The sequence below is a fragment of the Gymnoscopelus microlampas genome, assembly GCF_963454915.1.
Source record: "Gymnoscopelus microlampas genome assembly, chromosome: 21".
NCBI lineage: Eukaryota > Metazoa > Chordata > Actinopteri > Myctophiformes > Myctophidae > Gymnoscopelus > Gymnoscopelus microlampas.
The window spans coordinates 42,724,696-42,740,316 of record NC_139958.1 but is presented as its reverse complement, the minus strand read 5'-3'; the positions used below and the strand labels follow the sequence as shown (position 1 = coordinate 42,740,316).

The following is a 15,621-nucleotide window of genomic DNA, read 5'->3' as shown; positions in this document are numbered from 1 at the left end:
TATTCATGGGAGCATTATCCAGTGTGCAGACTCTATTTTTCTATCTTTCACCTGTTCTTCTGTCCTGCACCTGGTATTTTATTGTTTGGATGTGCAGTAGGCTAGATGTATTATTTTATGTTAATGTATTATGTTTATATTTGATCATTTTGATGTACAGTAGCCTACATGTTTTTGTAAACTTTCTGCCCTGCCACAGGAGCATTGTCATTGGCTAGTCAGTAGTATACAGTAGATCCCATAAGCCAGACAGACAGGTGGCTGATTGACTTGTCAGAATCCCAGACTTCCCTTACCTCGGCCACATTAACTACTACATCCAGGGGATCCTGAGGCGTTCCCAGGCCAGCATGGAGATCTTACCACCCCCCCCCCCCCCCCCCCATCTGGTCCTTGTGTCTGCCAGGGGGTCTCCTCCCAGTGGTAGTGGACCAACATTGACTGTGTCTCTCTGCTACTGCTCTGCTGCTCACACAACATAGACTGCACTGCCCTCTACTGACCACTGGCAGTATGAACTAGTCCATTATGTTCTAATAATATGGAGTTGAATACATTGGTTTATTCAGAGAATGCATTCTGAAACACATAGAGTAAAGCAACAGTTTACATACAGGGATTAAGTCACTCCCCTCAGGGGAGGGGGGTAGGGGGAGAGAGAGAGAGCTTTGACCTGACCTTATGTCTTAGTACTAGTAGGCACTGGGCAGCAGTGGTGTAAAGGAACTGTACATTTACTCAAGTACTTTACTTAAGTACATTTTTGAGGTCATTTTACTTTACTTATTTTGACCATAACAATATCAGAAATAAATTCCACATACCCCAATTAGTCAAAATGGAAGTTGGATTTTCATCTTAGCCGATAGCGGCCGTATTTGATCTCACTATGATGGACAAGCACCTCTGTGATTTTTCATGTCTACTCAGTTCAAGTGAGAAATTCCCCCAACACCAAATTGCCAACAGGTCTACAGGCCAGGTACTGGACTATCAGGCCTGGGATCGAACCTGGACCAACAGGGGGCTGCTGCTCCCCAGGTAGGCTCTCTAACAATTCAGCTAGGCCGGCTCCAATTACAATGGTTCTGCTTAAAACTGGTGGAAACGCAAGGCCTCTCGCCGGTTCCGTGAAAAGACCAATGTTCCAAGAATCTAGAACGTAACCAGTTATAGAACCAATGTTATTTTAGGTGGAAAAGGAGCCTGATAGTGTATAAATGGAACCTATAGTTATACACCAGTAAGGGGCCATTTTTAACCTTGGGAACCATGAGGGTCCCTAGACCCAAATTTCAGACCCACTGGTGCTGTGTTCCAATTTTGAATGGAACACAACCTTAATTAGCAGCATTGCTAACACCTGAAGGGAAGTAAGGAAGAGGCCCAATGTCTTTCCAATATGGCTGCTGTGCATAGAGCCCATTGGTGCAGCGGCATCCAGCATTAGCTGCTCACAGACAGCGGGTTGGCCCACCTGGGCAGGGGGGACATTCGCCAAGAATAGACGATCTACAAGCTCAGCTATTTTTGGTTAAAATAGATTTGGTGTAGAGGGAAGAAAGCGGTCAAAGTAACAGTTGTAACTCATTCCAGTTCTCTAAACGCACACACCCCCCCCAATGGAATTTATATGTTCTTATACTTTTGACATGGCGAGCTTGGTGCCCTGGTCTACAGCCTCTAAAGCCGACTGTTAGGTTAGTGTGAGGTTAGGTTTAGTTATAATGGGGTCAGTCAGACCAACGGGATGTCGGAATAATGGACCGTCTGAATTATATGGTACCAAAGCCTGTGAATGATTCTGCGTATGTTTGTTTTGAGGGGTTTTGTCCTGTAATTGTAAATCTTCATGTATGTGAACCTGTGTAACATTCCTGCCTCTTGGTCAGTGAATGCTTGCAAAAGAAACTTTGTCTCAAAGCAATTTTCAGTGGTTAAATAATAATTATATTATACAAACTAACTAACAGACTCACTCAGACAGACACACTCACAGATAGACTCATGATGGGGTGAAAACATAAGTCTTTGCCTCCCGGCCTGGTGAAGACAAAACTCTAGACATTTTGCTTGTGTTTTAACATACAGGCCATATCTTAGGCAAATCCCCACACCCCCCTTAAATCCATATAAATGAAGGCTAATTCTGAAAGAGAATTAGTTTATTATTTTCCACAGGTTACTTCAGAAACATTATATTTATGTACAAAATATGGAATGTCGGATAAATGCATGTCAATCATTACCTTACTGTAGCCATTGTCCAGAGAAATCTTTTAAACACTAGCTATATTGTACATTAAAAGGGCGTCTCTGGCTCGCAGTTATTGCTGGTTTTACAAACTCAGGTCTCTAATGCCATAATTAATTAATTCTTCTTTGATCAATTTTTTAAAAGTATTTACAATTTGATTAGTAATGTCTAAAATTCACAGGAGACTGCTAAATAAATAAGAACAATATGGGAGCGTAAAAAAGAGACCAACTTGGATGAAGACCACACTGGATTTTTTTTTTTTTTGCGATGAAAGTAAAGAAAATGACCAAAAGATGTTGTTAAAATCTTTTGTAAATGATATAAAAATTGTTCACAAATGTTCAAGATGTTTCAATTATCTTCTAAAATAGTTGATCTACAAGCCCACAACAATTACACAACAAGAGTCTAATGGTTGAAGTATAAAATAGGGTTGAAGGGGTTAAAGTTTTTTTATACTTATATTTTTATACCAAACCTATTTTATAATTTAACTGTTAAACACAGTGTGTGTGTGTGTGTGTGTGTGTGTGTGTGTGTGTGTGTGTGTGTGTGTGTGTGTGTGTGTGTGTGTGTGCACGCGTGCGCGTGCGTACGTGTTATACAACAAACGTATTGATCCAATTCAGGGTCATGGACATAAACTCAATAGGTGGCCTCAATGAGAAATAACACATATTTACACAATTAATAAAATATACAAAAGCAAACGGCACACAGTAGCAAGGTCACATGCACACACGCACACACGCAAGCATGCACAGTGCACACAGCCACGTGCACGCGCACAGCCATGAGCCTACAGCACATGGAGGAGTTCCTCAGTGACGGAAATCAAGTCAAACGAAAGTTAACAGTGAAAAGTTTGGTGTCAACAACACACTCTCTACTAAACCTTTCAACACGACGTTTTACACAACTCTGACAACTTAAACACTGGTGAGTAATAAAGATAATGATTAATTATTCATTAAGAGAGACTAACATTTACATTAAAATGTATCCAGGCATGATATATCTTGCCCCATGGTCCACATGACGCTCGTCTGACGTCTGTCACAAGCGTCATGGCGCTACTTGTTCCTGGTGTTTGAAATGTCTGCATTTACCATTTACATCCCTTACATCTACATGAACGTTCAGATTTCAAATATAAAGTGCTTACCCCACGGCCATGGATGTTACAAGTTAAAACGCCTGGGTCTGTACCCGTACCTCCGAGCCCTGAAACATTATTTGTCATATCATGACATGACTATCATGATATGAACTATATGGGCTAAAAAAATGGCCACAGAAGGGGGGCGTGGTTATAGCACAAGTTGTATATAGTTTAGTATGTTGCGTTCCAGACCCCATTCATTTTTCTCATAGGTATTTCCAAAAATATTTATATCAATTATTTTAAGCCTAGAAACAAGCCATCTAGGATCCTGGTGATTCATGACGTTTGATTCTGTGAAAAAACATATTTGAAAACCGTAAAACAAAGAGTATTTAAATATAGTATATCATAATTAAAGGGATATGTCACTTTCAAAAAAACTTTGGGTCATTTTAATGTCTACTCAGGCTTTTGTTGAGCACCCCGGACCGTTTTTAAGTTGCTTGATTCAGTATTTAGATATTTGATAGTCATTTTATCAGACACGCCCCCTTCCTATACAAACCCATTATAACTTCAAACTCCATTTTTAACATGTTAGATTAATCAAACACACCTGTCCTTGGTTCTGGTGACTCACACTGCCCTCCTAATACGCGAGGGGGCCGTGTTTTTTTTATTCTTTTTTCATTTATTTTATTATTTTTTTTTATTGTATCTAATATTTTCATTTAAAAAAAAAAACATTAAAAATTAATGAAAAAGGTTATTGAAAAAACACGGCCCCCTCGCATATTAGGAGGATAGGGTGAGTCACCAGAACCAAGGACGGGTGTTTTTGATGAATCTAACATGTTAAAAATGGAGTTGAAGTTATAATGGGTTTGTATAGGATGGGGGCGTGTCTGATAAAATGAATATCAAATATCTAAATACTGAATCAAGCAACTTAAAAACTGTCTGGGGGCCTCACAAACGTCTGAGTAGACGATAAAATGACCCAAAGTTTTTTTTTTAAAGTGAAATATCCCTTTAAATATAAAAACATTCTTTTTCACAGAATGAAATGTTTTATGGTCATGAATCACCAGGATCCTGGATGGCTTGATTATAGGCTTAAATATTTTTGGAAATCTCTATGGGAAAAATGAATGGGGTCTGGAACGATGGAAGTGTTTTTTTATATTTTAAAAGTTTTACTGCATGATGTACAGTACAGCTCAAGAGTTGTAAGCTAAAAAGGGAAGTGGCCTGTTATAGTGCCACCTTGAGGCTAATTTTAGGGGGTGGAGGTTATTCATTGGCCTACTGGGAGTGTGTGAGCTAAGTTTCACGATGGTCAGTCCAGTGGTGTCAGAGATCAGCTCTGCTCACAGAAACACAGACGGACCAGGGCAAAAACATAATTTACAGCCAACTAAACAACATTTTTATCACTTTTATTCTCATTTTGTGTAGAAATGGCGTCTGCCAGCTGTCTCCTGTCTGAAGAGCAGTTCCTGTGTTCCATCTGTCTGGATGTGTTCACCGATCCAATCACCACTCCATGTGGACACAACTACTGCAAAACCTGCATCACACATTACTGGGACACTAAGGATGTGTGTCAGTGTCCACTATGTAACAAAACCTTCTATACGAGACCAGAATTCTCTGTTAATAAGATCTTCTCTGAGATGGCTGATCAGCTAAGGAAGTCTAAGCAGCTGAAAACACCTTCCAACACAAACCAAGATCCTGCTAAACTAGATGAAGTCTCCTGTGACGTCTGTACTGAGACCAAACACAAAGCCCTGAAGTCCTGCTTGGTGTGTCTGATCTCCTACTGTGAGACTCACCTGGAGCCTCATCAGAGACTAGCAACGTTTAAACGACACAAACTCATTGACCCTGTGAAGAACCTGGAAGACTTTATGTGTCAGAAACATGACAGACCTCTGGAGCTGTTCTGTAAGACTGACCAAATGTGTGTTTGTCAGTTCTGCACCGAGTCAGACCACAAGTTACATCAAATTGTCTCTCTGGAAAAAGAATTTGAAGAAAAGAAGGCTGAGCTGGGAAAGACAGAGACTGAAGTTCAGCAGATGATCCAGGAGAGACAAGTAAAGATTCAGGAGTTCCAACACTCAGTAGAGCTCAGTAAGAAAGATGCAGACAGAGAGATAGCAGACAGTGTGCAGATCTTCACTTCTCTGGTCAAATGTATTGAGAGAAGCCAAGCTGAGCTCATTGATGTGATTGAAGAGAAGCAGAAAACAACAGAGAGACAGGCTGAATGCTTCATTAAAGAGCTGCTACAGGAAATCACTGACTTAGAGAAGAGATGCTCTGAGTTGAAGCAGCTCTCACACACTGAAGACCACCTCCACCTCCTCCAGAACTTCACATCCATCAACACCCCTCCACCCATCAAGGACTGGAGAAAGGTCAATGTCCATCAGTCTTCATATGTGGGGACTGTGAGGACAGCTGTGGCTCAGCCTGAGAAGACACTCAGTCAAGAGATGAAGAAGCTGCGTGATGCTGAGCTGAGGAGGATCCAGAGATATGCAGTGGATGTAACTCTGGACCCTGATACAGCAAATCCCTGGCTCATCCTGTCTGAGGATGGGAAACAAGTGAGTTGTGGAAACATAAAGAAGAATCTCCCAGACAACCCAGAGAGATTCTCTCCATGTTCCTGTGTCTTAGGAAAACAAAGATTCTCCTCAGGAAGGTTTTACTATGAGGTTCAGGTTAAAGGGAAGACTGGCTGGAGTTTAGGAGTGATCAGAGAGTCCATCAACAGGAAGGGAACGATCAGACCGAAAACCGACAATGGTTACTGGTCGGTGAACTTGAGGAAAGGACATGAGTACAGGGCTACTGCTGGCCCTGCTGTCCCCCTCCCTGTAAGAGAGGAGGTCCAGAAAGTGGGAGTGTTTGTGGATTATGAGGAGGGTCTGGTCTCCTTTTATGATGTGGAGACCAGAGTTCATCTCTACTCTTTCACTGGCTGCACCTTCACTGAGAAACTACATCCATACTTCAATCCCAGTCTTAATAACGATGGTGAAAACTCTGCTCCTCTGATCATCTCTCCTGTCAATCATACAGAAGACTAATCCTAGGCTTTACATGAAAGGTTAGTTTTCAAGTAAGAAACATATATGTGTATAAGGGTTCATTTGCATGTTATTATCATCAAAAAGAGATGGATGCAAGGTTTATTGTCAGTCAAGTCAATATATATAATATACATATATAGTCAATCAAGCTATTGAACTGTATCACATATTATTTTGACACGTATTCTATTGAAACAAAATAACTTAATTTTACATGTCTGAATTACAGCCTGAAGACTATTAAATTGAGTCCTTCATTTCAGCAAGTATATATTTCAGAATCTATTCCCCGTCTGTAAGACTGTAATTGTCTGTGTTTCTTACGTACAGTATATTTTGCTTTGTGGCATTCAGGTTTAAATTAAACTACTGTGCAGGATTATTATCTATCAGGATTAAAACAGTTTTTTGTCAGTCTTTTTTTGTCAGTTTATTGTTTACTATTACTACTGTACATAACATTTAATTGAAAATAGGAATGCAAAGATTCTGCAAGGATTATGTTATTCTCTTATGTAGTATAAAAGTAGTTATCAATTATGCTATCAATGATAGAAAATGGAAATTGTGATTCTTCAAAAGAAATCAGCTATTGTAATTATGTGCAGATTGTTTTTTTCTCAGTGCAGAGTTGCATACATTAAGTTTGCGTGATTTGGGGTTTTTGGGTTGTATTGTCACGTTGATGAATGTATATTTTGCTGTACATCTAACAAGGAATTGTGCCAACATGTTTTGCATGTCTGGGATTTGCTAGAGAAGAAGAGTTCTATGTTTGAAACAAAGACAATAACATATTAATTGGCGGTTTTATAATAAATATTCATGGGAGCATTATCCAGTGTGCAGACTCTATTTTTCTGTCTTTCACCTGTTCTTCTATCCTGAGTCCTGCACTTGCTATTTTATTGTTTGGATGTGCAGTACATGTATTATATTTATATTTATGTATTATATCTATATTTGATCATTGTGATGTACAGTACATATTTTTGTAAACTTTCTGCCCTGCCACAGGAGCATTGTCATTGGCTAGTCAGTAGTATACAGTAGATCCCATAAGCCGGACAGACAGGTGGCTGACTGGCTTGTCAGAATCCCAGACTTCCCTTACCTCGGCCACTCTAACTACATCCAGGGGATCCTGAGGCATTCCCAGGCCAGCATGGAGTTATTATCCCCCCATCTGGTCCTTTTGTCTGCCAGGGGGTCTCCTCCCAGTGGGACGTGGACCAAGAACCTGGGGAGACCCTCAGGAGGCATCCGTACTAGATGCCTGAACCACCTTAACTCCATACAGCCCTTGTCTGCCATCACAGCCATCTCTTCTGTCAGCAGGCCTTAGAGGCCTGACAGTTTAAACAGCTCTTTGTCACTGATGGAGCCAGCATACAGGTCTGAAATGAAGGTGACTGCTCTATGAGGAGCCGTCCCAATCAGGCCCTTCAGGGTGATATGAGACTGTAGTTTAGAGAACAGTTCACTTTGCAGAGGCAGACTTTCTGGATGTTGGCATCTCAGCTGTGTGCAGTTAACAATTACCTACCAAATCAAAGTAACATCAGAAATTATTTTTCACACTTCAAAGTGATCCCCTGCTGCAACGTTTAAGTGATAACCAGTCAGAATGAGTATGAGAATGAGTTCAGGTTTTAATAATGTAATAACTGGAGATACTTTCAACATTGACTGTGTCTCTCTGCTACTGCTCTGCTGCTCACACAACATGAAGACTGCACTGCCATCTACTGACCACTGACAGTATGAACTAGTCTATTATGTTCTATTAGGGAGTTCAATACATTGGTTGATTCAGAGAATGCATTCTGAGACACAGAGTAAAGCAACAGTTTACATACAGGGATTAAGTCACTCCCCGAGAGAGAGAGAGAGACCTTTGACCTTTGACCTTATGTCTTTGTACTAGGCACTGGGCAGCATTGGTGTAAAGTAACTGTACATTTACTCAAGTACAGTTTTTGTACTGTTTCCATTATTTTACTTCTACACCACTACATCTCAAAGGCAAATATTGTACTCCACTTTAATTTTTCGAAAACTTTAGTTACTACAGTAGTTACTTTGTACATTTTGATCACAAGCGACGTGCTGTGAGCTTGTAGATCTGCTATTTTCAAAGGATTTTTATACATTTTGAAAACTTGTGAATTGGGACATTCTGCATAACGAGTACTTTTACTTTCTACTTGTAACAGACTATTTCTACAATAGGGTATTGATACTTTAACTTACAGGTAAGTAAAATATTTGAATACTTCTTCCATCACTGCCGGGTAGTAGCCTGGTAAACCCCTCCCTCCGGTTATCTCATTTCTATTTACGGTTACTGCTATGGAAAACTCAAATATGATGATGATAATGAACTATATGAACTGTGTCTTTAATGACAAGATAATTTGTTAATTGTCTTGTCAAACACTTCAAACGATAAAAATACTACATTAAATTAAATGTATCATGCTCAACAGAATAACAGGTGAGATACAGACAAATAGAGTCTTCACACTGGATAATGTTCCCATGAACATTTATTGTAAAACCACCTAATAAATAATATCTTATTGTCATTGTTTGGAGCATCAAACTCGTCCTCACTTCATGCAACAATGACATGATAGATGAACACCAAAATATACATTAATCAACGTGACAACATACTGAACCCCAAACCCCCAAATCACCAGTCTTAACTTATACCCTCTATACTTAGGGAAACAAACCCGAGTTGGCACTGTACTTGGTGCGCTCTTTTTTCCCTCTACACCAAATCTCTTCACCAAAAATAGCCGTTCTACAAGCTTACAATGCTGTGGTTAATGTCTGCATTGAATACACAGGCATATGAACATAAGTACAAAGCTGTAAAATAAAGTAGAAGTCAAGACTGATTTGATTCCTTATAGATATTAATCTTGCACATTAATAAACAAAACATGCTTAACTTAAACATGAATGCCAAAACAATCAAGTCTGATAGAAATATAAACAATTCTACAGTCTCACACATTGGAATAATATGGTAATAATGTAGACCTTATAATAATTAATCCTGCAGGGGGAATTCTGTTTCACTGAGCTGATGGCTGCTCAGATGGTCATATCGAGTGCTCACGTGGGGGAGCACTCGTAGCCACGATGCAGGATTTATTTGAATGAGAAACCAACCTTTTGGCCCAGCAAGGTCTTCTTCAGGGAGAGACACAGCAGAAAAAACAACCTCACATTCATAGGGGAGGTAAGGACACAGGTGATCTCCATTGGAGGTGCGCTTGCAATCAAGATTCAATCAAGCAGCCCTGCAATAATGCACTTGTCAAATACATCAAGAATATGCTTCTAAATGTACAGAATATATTAATAATAATAATAATAGCTTGAATTTATATAGCACCTTTCATAAACCAACGGACGCTTTACATCAAAAACAATGAACAACTAACAGACAAAGAAACAAACAAAAATGTTCAACAAACAACTATATGCCATAAGCCTGAGAGAATAGGTGTCTTTTCAAGGCAGCTTTAAAAGAGTTCAGTGTTGGTAGTCAGGGGATATTAGCAGAATATTTTCCAATCTTGGAATAAATTCCTTACCAAAAAAAATCTTCACCAATGTGTTTGTAAAGGTGTCTAGTAACACATCTCACAAAGACTGAAATTCAGTATCCCTAGGAGAATTTTTGACAGCTCCTTAAAGTTGGGGTACCCACCATAACCTTGGTTTAAAAAAAATCCAAAAATAAATCCAAATTTAATTCTGTTTTAAGTAGCATGTGAGGTGTCAAACTAGGGTGTTTTTATGATTCTGAATCCATTGCAATCATTTGTTTTGCACCAAAACCACTCCTAAAAACGGCCATAGCCATGTATACTTTTTGTGTAAAAGCCCATTGAGATTGGCCCGTTTTTAGCCCAAGGAGTGGTTTTGGTGCAAAACAAATGATTGCAATGGACTCAGAATCATAAAAAGACCTTAGTTTGACACCTCACATGCTACTTAAAACAGAATTAAATTTTGATTTTTTTTTGGGGGGGGGGGGGGGGGGGGGGGTTTAACCAAGGTTATGGATGGTCCTACCCCAACTTTAAGGAGCTGTCAAAAATTCTCCTAGGGATACTGAATTTCAGTCTTTGTGAGATGTGTTACTATACACCTTTGCAAACACATTGGTGAAGATTTTTTTTTGGTAAGGAATTTATTCCAAGACTTTTTTAATATCCCCTGACTATGGAGCATGGCGCATTAAAGATAATCATTTAAAAACTTGGCAAGTTAACATGATGTACAGAATATCCTATATGTGTTTCAGTTAATATGACCGAGATCAGATTAACAACTATAGAGTGTGCTCCTCTAACCGCAGATCTCATACCAGGGCCTGCAAATCATAGCCAATTGATCGGAAAAGGAATATTTACACAATTAATACAATATACAAAAACGGCACACAGTAGCAAGGTCGCATGCACGCACGCACGCAAGCATGCACAATGCACACAGCCACGTGCACGCGCACAGCTATACCAGGAAGATAAATCTGAACATATTATGTTCCAGGTGGCAGTAAAGGGTTAACAGCTACAGCACAAGGAGGAGTTCCTCAGTGACGGAAATCTAGTGAAACGAGAGTAAACAGTGAAAAGTTTGGTGGCAACAACACACTCTCTACTAAACCTTTCATTCAACACGACGTTTTACACAACTCTGACAACTTAAACACTGGTGAGTAATAAAGATAAAGATGTATTATTCATTAAGAGAGACTAATATTTACATTAAAATGTATCCAGACATGATCTTGCCCTAGCCATGGTCCACATGACGCTCGTCCGACGTCTGTCACAAGCGTCATGGCGCTACTTGTTCCTGGTGTTTGAAATGTCTGCATTTACAACCCGCACATCTACATGAACGTTCAGATTTCAAATATAAAGTTCTAACCCCACGGCCATGGATGTTACAAGTTAAAACGCCTGGGTCTGTCCGTTTCTCCGAGCCCTGAAACATTATTTGTCAAATCATGACATGACTGTCATGATATGAATTATATGGACTAAACAAAAATTGGCCACAGAAGGGGCGCGTGGTTATAGCACAAGTTATACAAAGTTTAGTATGTTGCGTTCCAGACCCCATTCATTTTTCTCATAGATATTTCCAAAAATATTTATATCAATTATTTTAAGCCTAGAAACAAGCCATCTAGGATCTAGCCCTAGAATGTCTGTGATCTTACATGCATTTCATGTGTTACAAATACACAGTCATAGATCACCCTCGCCGACGCGCTGTGTAGTGACGATCTGCGCGGCCATAAAAGTGCTCTAAACTCCGTCTGTACTCACCCAATAATTAATTCCTAAGACTTGGAGTCATATTTTGTCCTCTGGTTTCATATCCATTTGAAAGTTCTGCCAGAAAACGTGTGTTTAGTCAAATATCTCCACTTTTCCACGAGCTGCACACGGACGACTTTCTGTACGGGCGAGGGGCCCGGGAATGAGTGCTGGACTGAATATATGTAAACTTCCTTTAGGACGCACAAATGTTTGGGACACACAATTGGCAGATGGAGTGATTCATTACCCCGCACCAATCACAAGCACCTGTCAATTGTGTTCCCCATTCGTTTGTGCTTCCCTGTGTCAATTTGTTATGACGTTTTAAATGTGGTCCTTCAGTCAAGTCCGTGCCCCTCGCCCGTACAGAAAGTCGTCCGTGTGCAGCTCGTGGAGATATTTGACTAAACACACGTTTTCTGGCAGAACTTTCAAATGGATATGAAACCAGAGGACAAAATATGACTCCAAGTCTTAGGAATTAATTATTGGGTGAGTACAGACGGAGTTTAGAGCACTTTTATGGCCGCGCAGATCGTCACTACACAGCGCGTCGGCGAGGGTGATCTATGACTGTGTATTTGGAATACATGAAATGTATGTAAGATCACAGACATTCTAGGGCTATCTAGGATCCTGGTGATTCATGACGTTTGATTCTGTGAAAAAACACATTTGAAAACCGTAAAACAAAGAGTATTTAAATATATTATATCATAATTAAAGGGATATTTCACTTTCAAAAAAAAATTGGGTCATTTTAATGTCTACTCAGGTTTTGTGAGCACCCCGGACCGTTTTTAAGTTGCTTGATTCAGTATTTAGATATTTGATATTCATTTTATCAGACACGCCCCCTTCCTATACAAACCCATTATAACTTCAAACTCCATTTTTAACATGTTAGATTCATCAAAAACACCCGTCCTTGGTTCTGGTGACTCACACTGCCCTCCTAATACGCGAGGGGGCCGTGTTTGATTATTTTTTCATTTATTTTATTCAATTTTTTTATTGTATTTAATATTTTCATTAAAAAAAAAAAACACATTAAAAATTAATGAAAAAGGTTATTGAAAAAACACGGCCCCCTCGTGTATTAGGAGATCAAATATCTAAATACTGAATCAAGCAACTTAAAAACTGTCTGGGGGGCTCACAAACGTCTGAGTAGACGATAAAATGACCCAAAGTTTTTTTTGAAAGTGAAATATCCCTTTCAATATAAAACCATTCTTTTTCACAGAATGAAATGTTTTATGGTCATGAATCACCAGGACCCCGGATGGCTTGATTATAGGCTTAAATATTTTTGGAAATCTCTGTGTGAAAAATTAATGGGGTCTGGAACGATGGAAGTGTTTTTTGTTTACATTTTTTTACTGCATGATGTACAGCTCAAGAGTTGTAAGCTAAAAAGGGAAGTGGCCTGTTATAGTGCACCATGAGGCTAATTTTAGGGGGTGGAGGTTATTCATTGGCCTACTAGGAGTGTGTGAGCTAAGTTTCACGCTGGTCAGTCCAGTGGTGTCAGATATTAGCTGCTCACAGAAACACAGACGGACCAGGGCAAAAACATAATTTCCGCCCAACTAAACAACATTTTTATCACTTTTATTTTCAGTGTGTAGAAATGGCGTCTGCCAGCTGTCTCCTGTCTGAAGAGCAGTTCCTGTGTTCTATCTGTCTGGATGTGTTCACTGATCCAATCACCACTCCATGTGGACACAACTACTGCAACAGCTGCATCACACATTACTGGGACACTAAGGATGTGTGTAAGTGTCCACTATGTAACAAAACCTTCTATACGAGACCAGAATTCTCTGTTAATAAGATCTTCTCTGAGATGGCTGATCAGTTAAGGAAGTCAAAGCAGCTGAAAACACCTTCCAACACAAACCAAGATACTGCTAAACTAGAGGAAGTCTACTGTGACGTCTGTACTGAGACCAAACACAAAGCCCTGAAGTCCTGCTTGGTGTGTCTGACCTCCTACTGTGAGACTCACCTGGAGCCTCATCAGAGACTCACAGGGTTAAAACGACACAAACTGATCAACCCTGTGAAGAACCTGGAAGTCTTAATGTGTCAGAAACATGACAGACCTCTGGAGCTGTTCTGTAAGACTGACCTCATGTGTATTTGTCAGTTCTGTTTGTCAGAGTCAGACCACAAGTTGCATCAAATTGTCTCTCTGGAAAAAGAATTTGAAGAAAAGAAGGCTGAGCTGGGAAAGACAGAGGCTGAAGTTCAGCAGATGATCCAGGAGAGACAAGTGAAGATTCAGGAGGTCCAACACTCAGTAGAGCTCAGTAAGAAAGATGCAGACAGAGAGATAGCAGACAGTGTGCAGATCTTCACTTCTCTGATCAAATGTATTGAGAGAACCCAGGCTGAGCTCATTGATGTGATTGAAGAGAAGCAGAAAACAACAGAGAAACAGGCTGAAGGCTTCATCAAGGAGCTGCTACAAGAAATCACTGAATTAAAGAAGAGAAGCTCTGAGCTGAATCAGCTCTCACACACTGAAGACCACCTCCACCTCCTCCAGAACTTCACATCCATCAACACCCCTCCACCCACCAAGGACTGGACAACGGTCAATGTCCTTCAGTCTTCATATGTGGGGACTGTGAGGACAGCTGTGGCTCAGCTGGAGAAGACACTCAGTCAAGAGATGGAGAATAACCTGTGTGATGCTGAGCTGAGGAGGATCCAGCGATATGCAGTGGATGTAACTCTGGACCCTGATACAGCACATCCCTCTCTCATCCTGTCTGAGGAGGGAAAACAAGTGAGTCATGGAAACATAAGAAAGAATCTCCCAGGCAACAAAGAGAGATTCTCTCCATGTGTCAATGTTTTAGGAAAACAAAGCTTCTCTTCAGGAAGGTTTTACTATGAGGTTCAGGTTAAAGGGAAGACTGGCTGGGATTTAGGAGTGGCCAGAGAGTCCATCAACAGGAAGGGACAGATCATACTGGACCCCAACAATGGTTGCTGGTCTATATGGTTGAGAAATGGAAATGAGTACAAGGCTCTTGCTGGCCCTTCTGTCCTCCTCCCTGTCAGAGAGGAGGTCCAGAAAGTGGGAGTGTTTGTTGATTATGAGGAGGGTCTGGTCTCCTTTTATGATGTGGAGACCAGAGTTCATCTCTACTCTTTCACTGGCTGCACCTTCACTGAGAAACTATATCCATACTTTAGTCCACTTTTTAATAATAATGGTAAAAACTCAGCTCCTCTGATCATCTCTCCTGTCAATCACACAGATTAGACTAATCATTGGCTTTACATGAAAGGTAAGTTGTTTTCATGTAAGAAACAAATGTGTGTATAGAAGGGTTCATTTACAGGTTTATTGTGCTAATGAAGAGATTGATGTGAGGTTTATTATCAGTTAAGCTATTGAACTCTAACACATGCATTCTATTGAAACACAAGAACTTAATTTTACATGTCCGAATTACAACCAAAGACTATTGTGGTAAAATGAGTTTGTTTAATCTCATGTTTAATGTTTAATTAGATTAAGTATTCAATATACATCCCTTTCTGTGAGACTGTAGAATAGTAGAAAAAAGTAAGTATATTGTATGGCATTCAGGTGTAAGTTAAACTTTTTTGTTTTTGTTTATTATGCAGGATTAATATCTGTCAGGAATAAAACAAACTTTTATTGTCAGTCTTGTAATACTACTAATACACAACATTTAATTGAAACTATGCAAAGATTCTGCAATGAGTATGTTGTTAACTGTCTCTTTTATGTACTGTAGTTATAAA

General features: G+C 39.8%; 1 protein-coding gene across 1 annotated transcript; it reads left to right on the top strand.

Annotated features, from left to right (window-relative positions):
- The first annotated feature begins 3,126 nt into the window (after positions 1 to 3,126).
- Positions 3,127 to 15,313, top strand: LOC311038018 (uncharacterized protein). Its single transcript, XM_084047313.1, has 4 exons — positions 3,127 to 3,199; positions 4,824 to 6,459; positions 7,679 to 7,802; positions 13,463 to 15,313. Exons 2-4 carry the CDS (start codon positions 4,826 to 4,828, stop codon positions 15,110 to 15,112), a joined length of 3,408 nt encoding a protein of 1,135 aa, XP_083903439.1. The 5' UTR covers positions 3,127 to 3,199; positions 4,824 to 4,825; the 3' UTR covers positions 15,113 to 15,313.
- The last annotated feature ends 308 nt before the right edge of the window (positions 15,314 to 15,621 follow it).

What these genes read in the sequence shown, in the direction of transcription:
- LOC311038018 (XM_084047313.1), top strand. Translation starts at nt 4,826, where the DNA reads ATGGCGTCTGCCAGCTGTCTCCTGTCTGAAGAGCAGTTCCTGTGTTCC. An exon ending in ATCTCTCCTGTCAATCATAC is followed by an intron (nt 6,460 to 7,678) that starts AGAAGACTAATC and finishes TTTGTCTGCCAG; the next exon opens with GGGGTCTCCTCCCAGTGGGA. An exon ending in CCATCACAGCCATCTCTTCT is followed by an intron (nt 7,803 to 13,462) that starts GTCAGCAGGCCT and finishes TTTCAGTGTGTA; the next exon opens with GAAATGGCGTCTGCCAGCTG.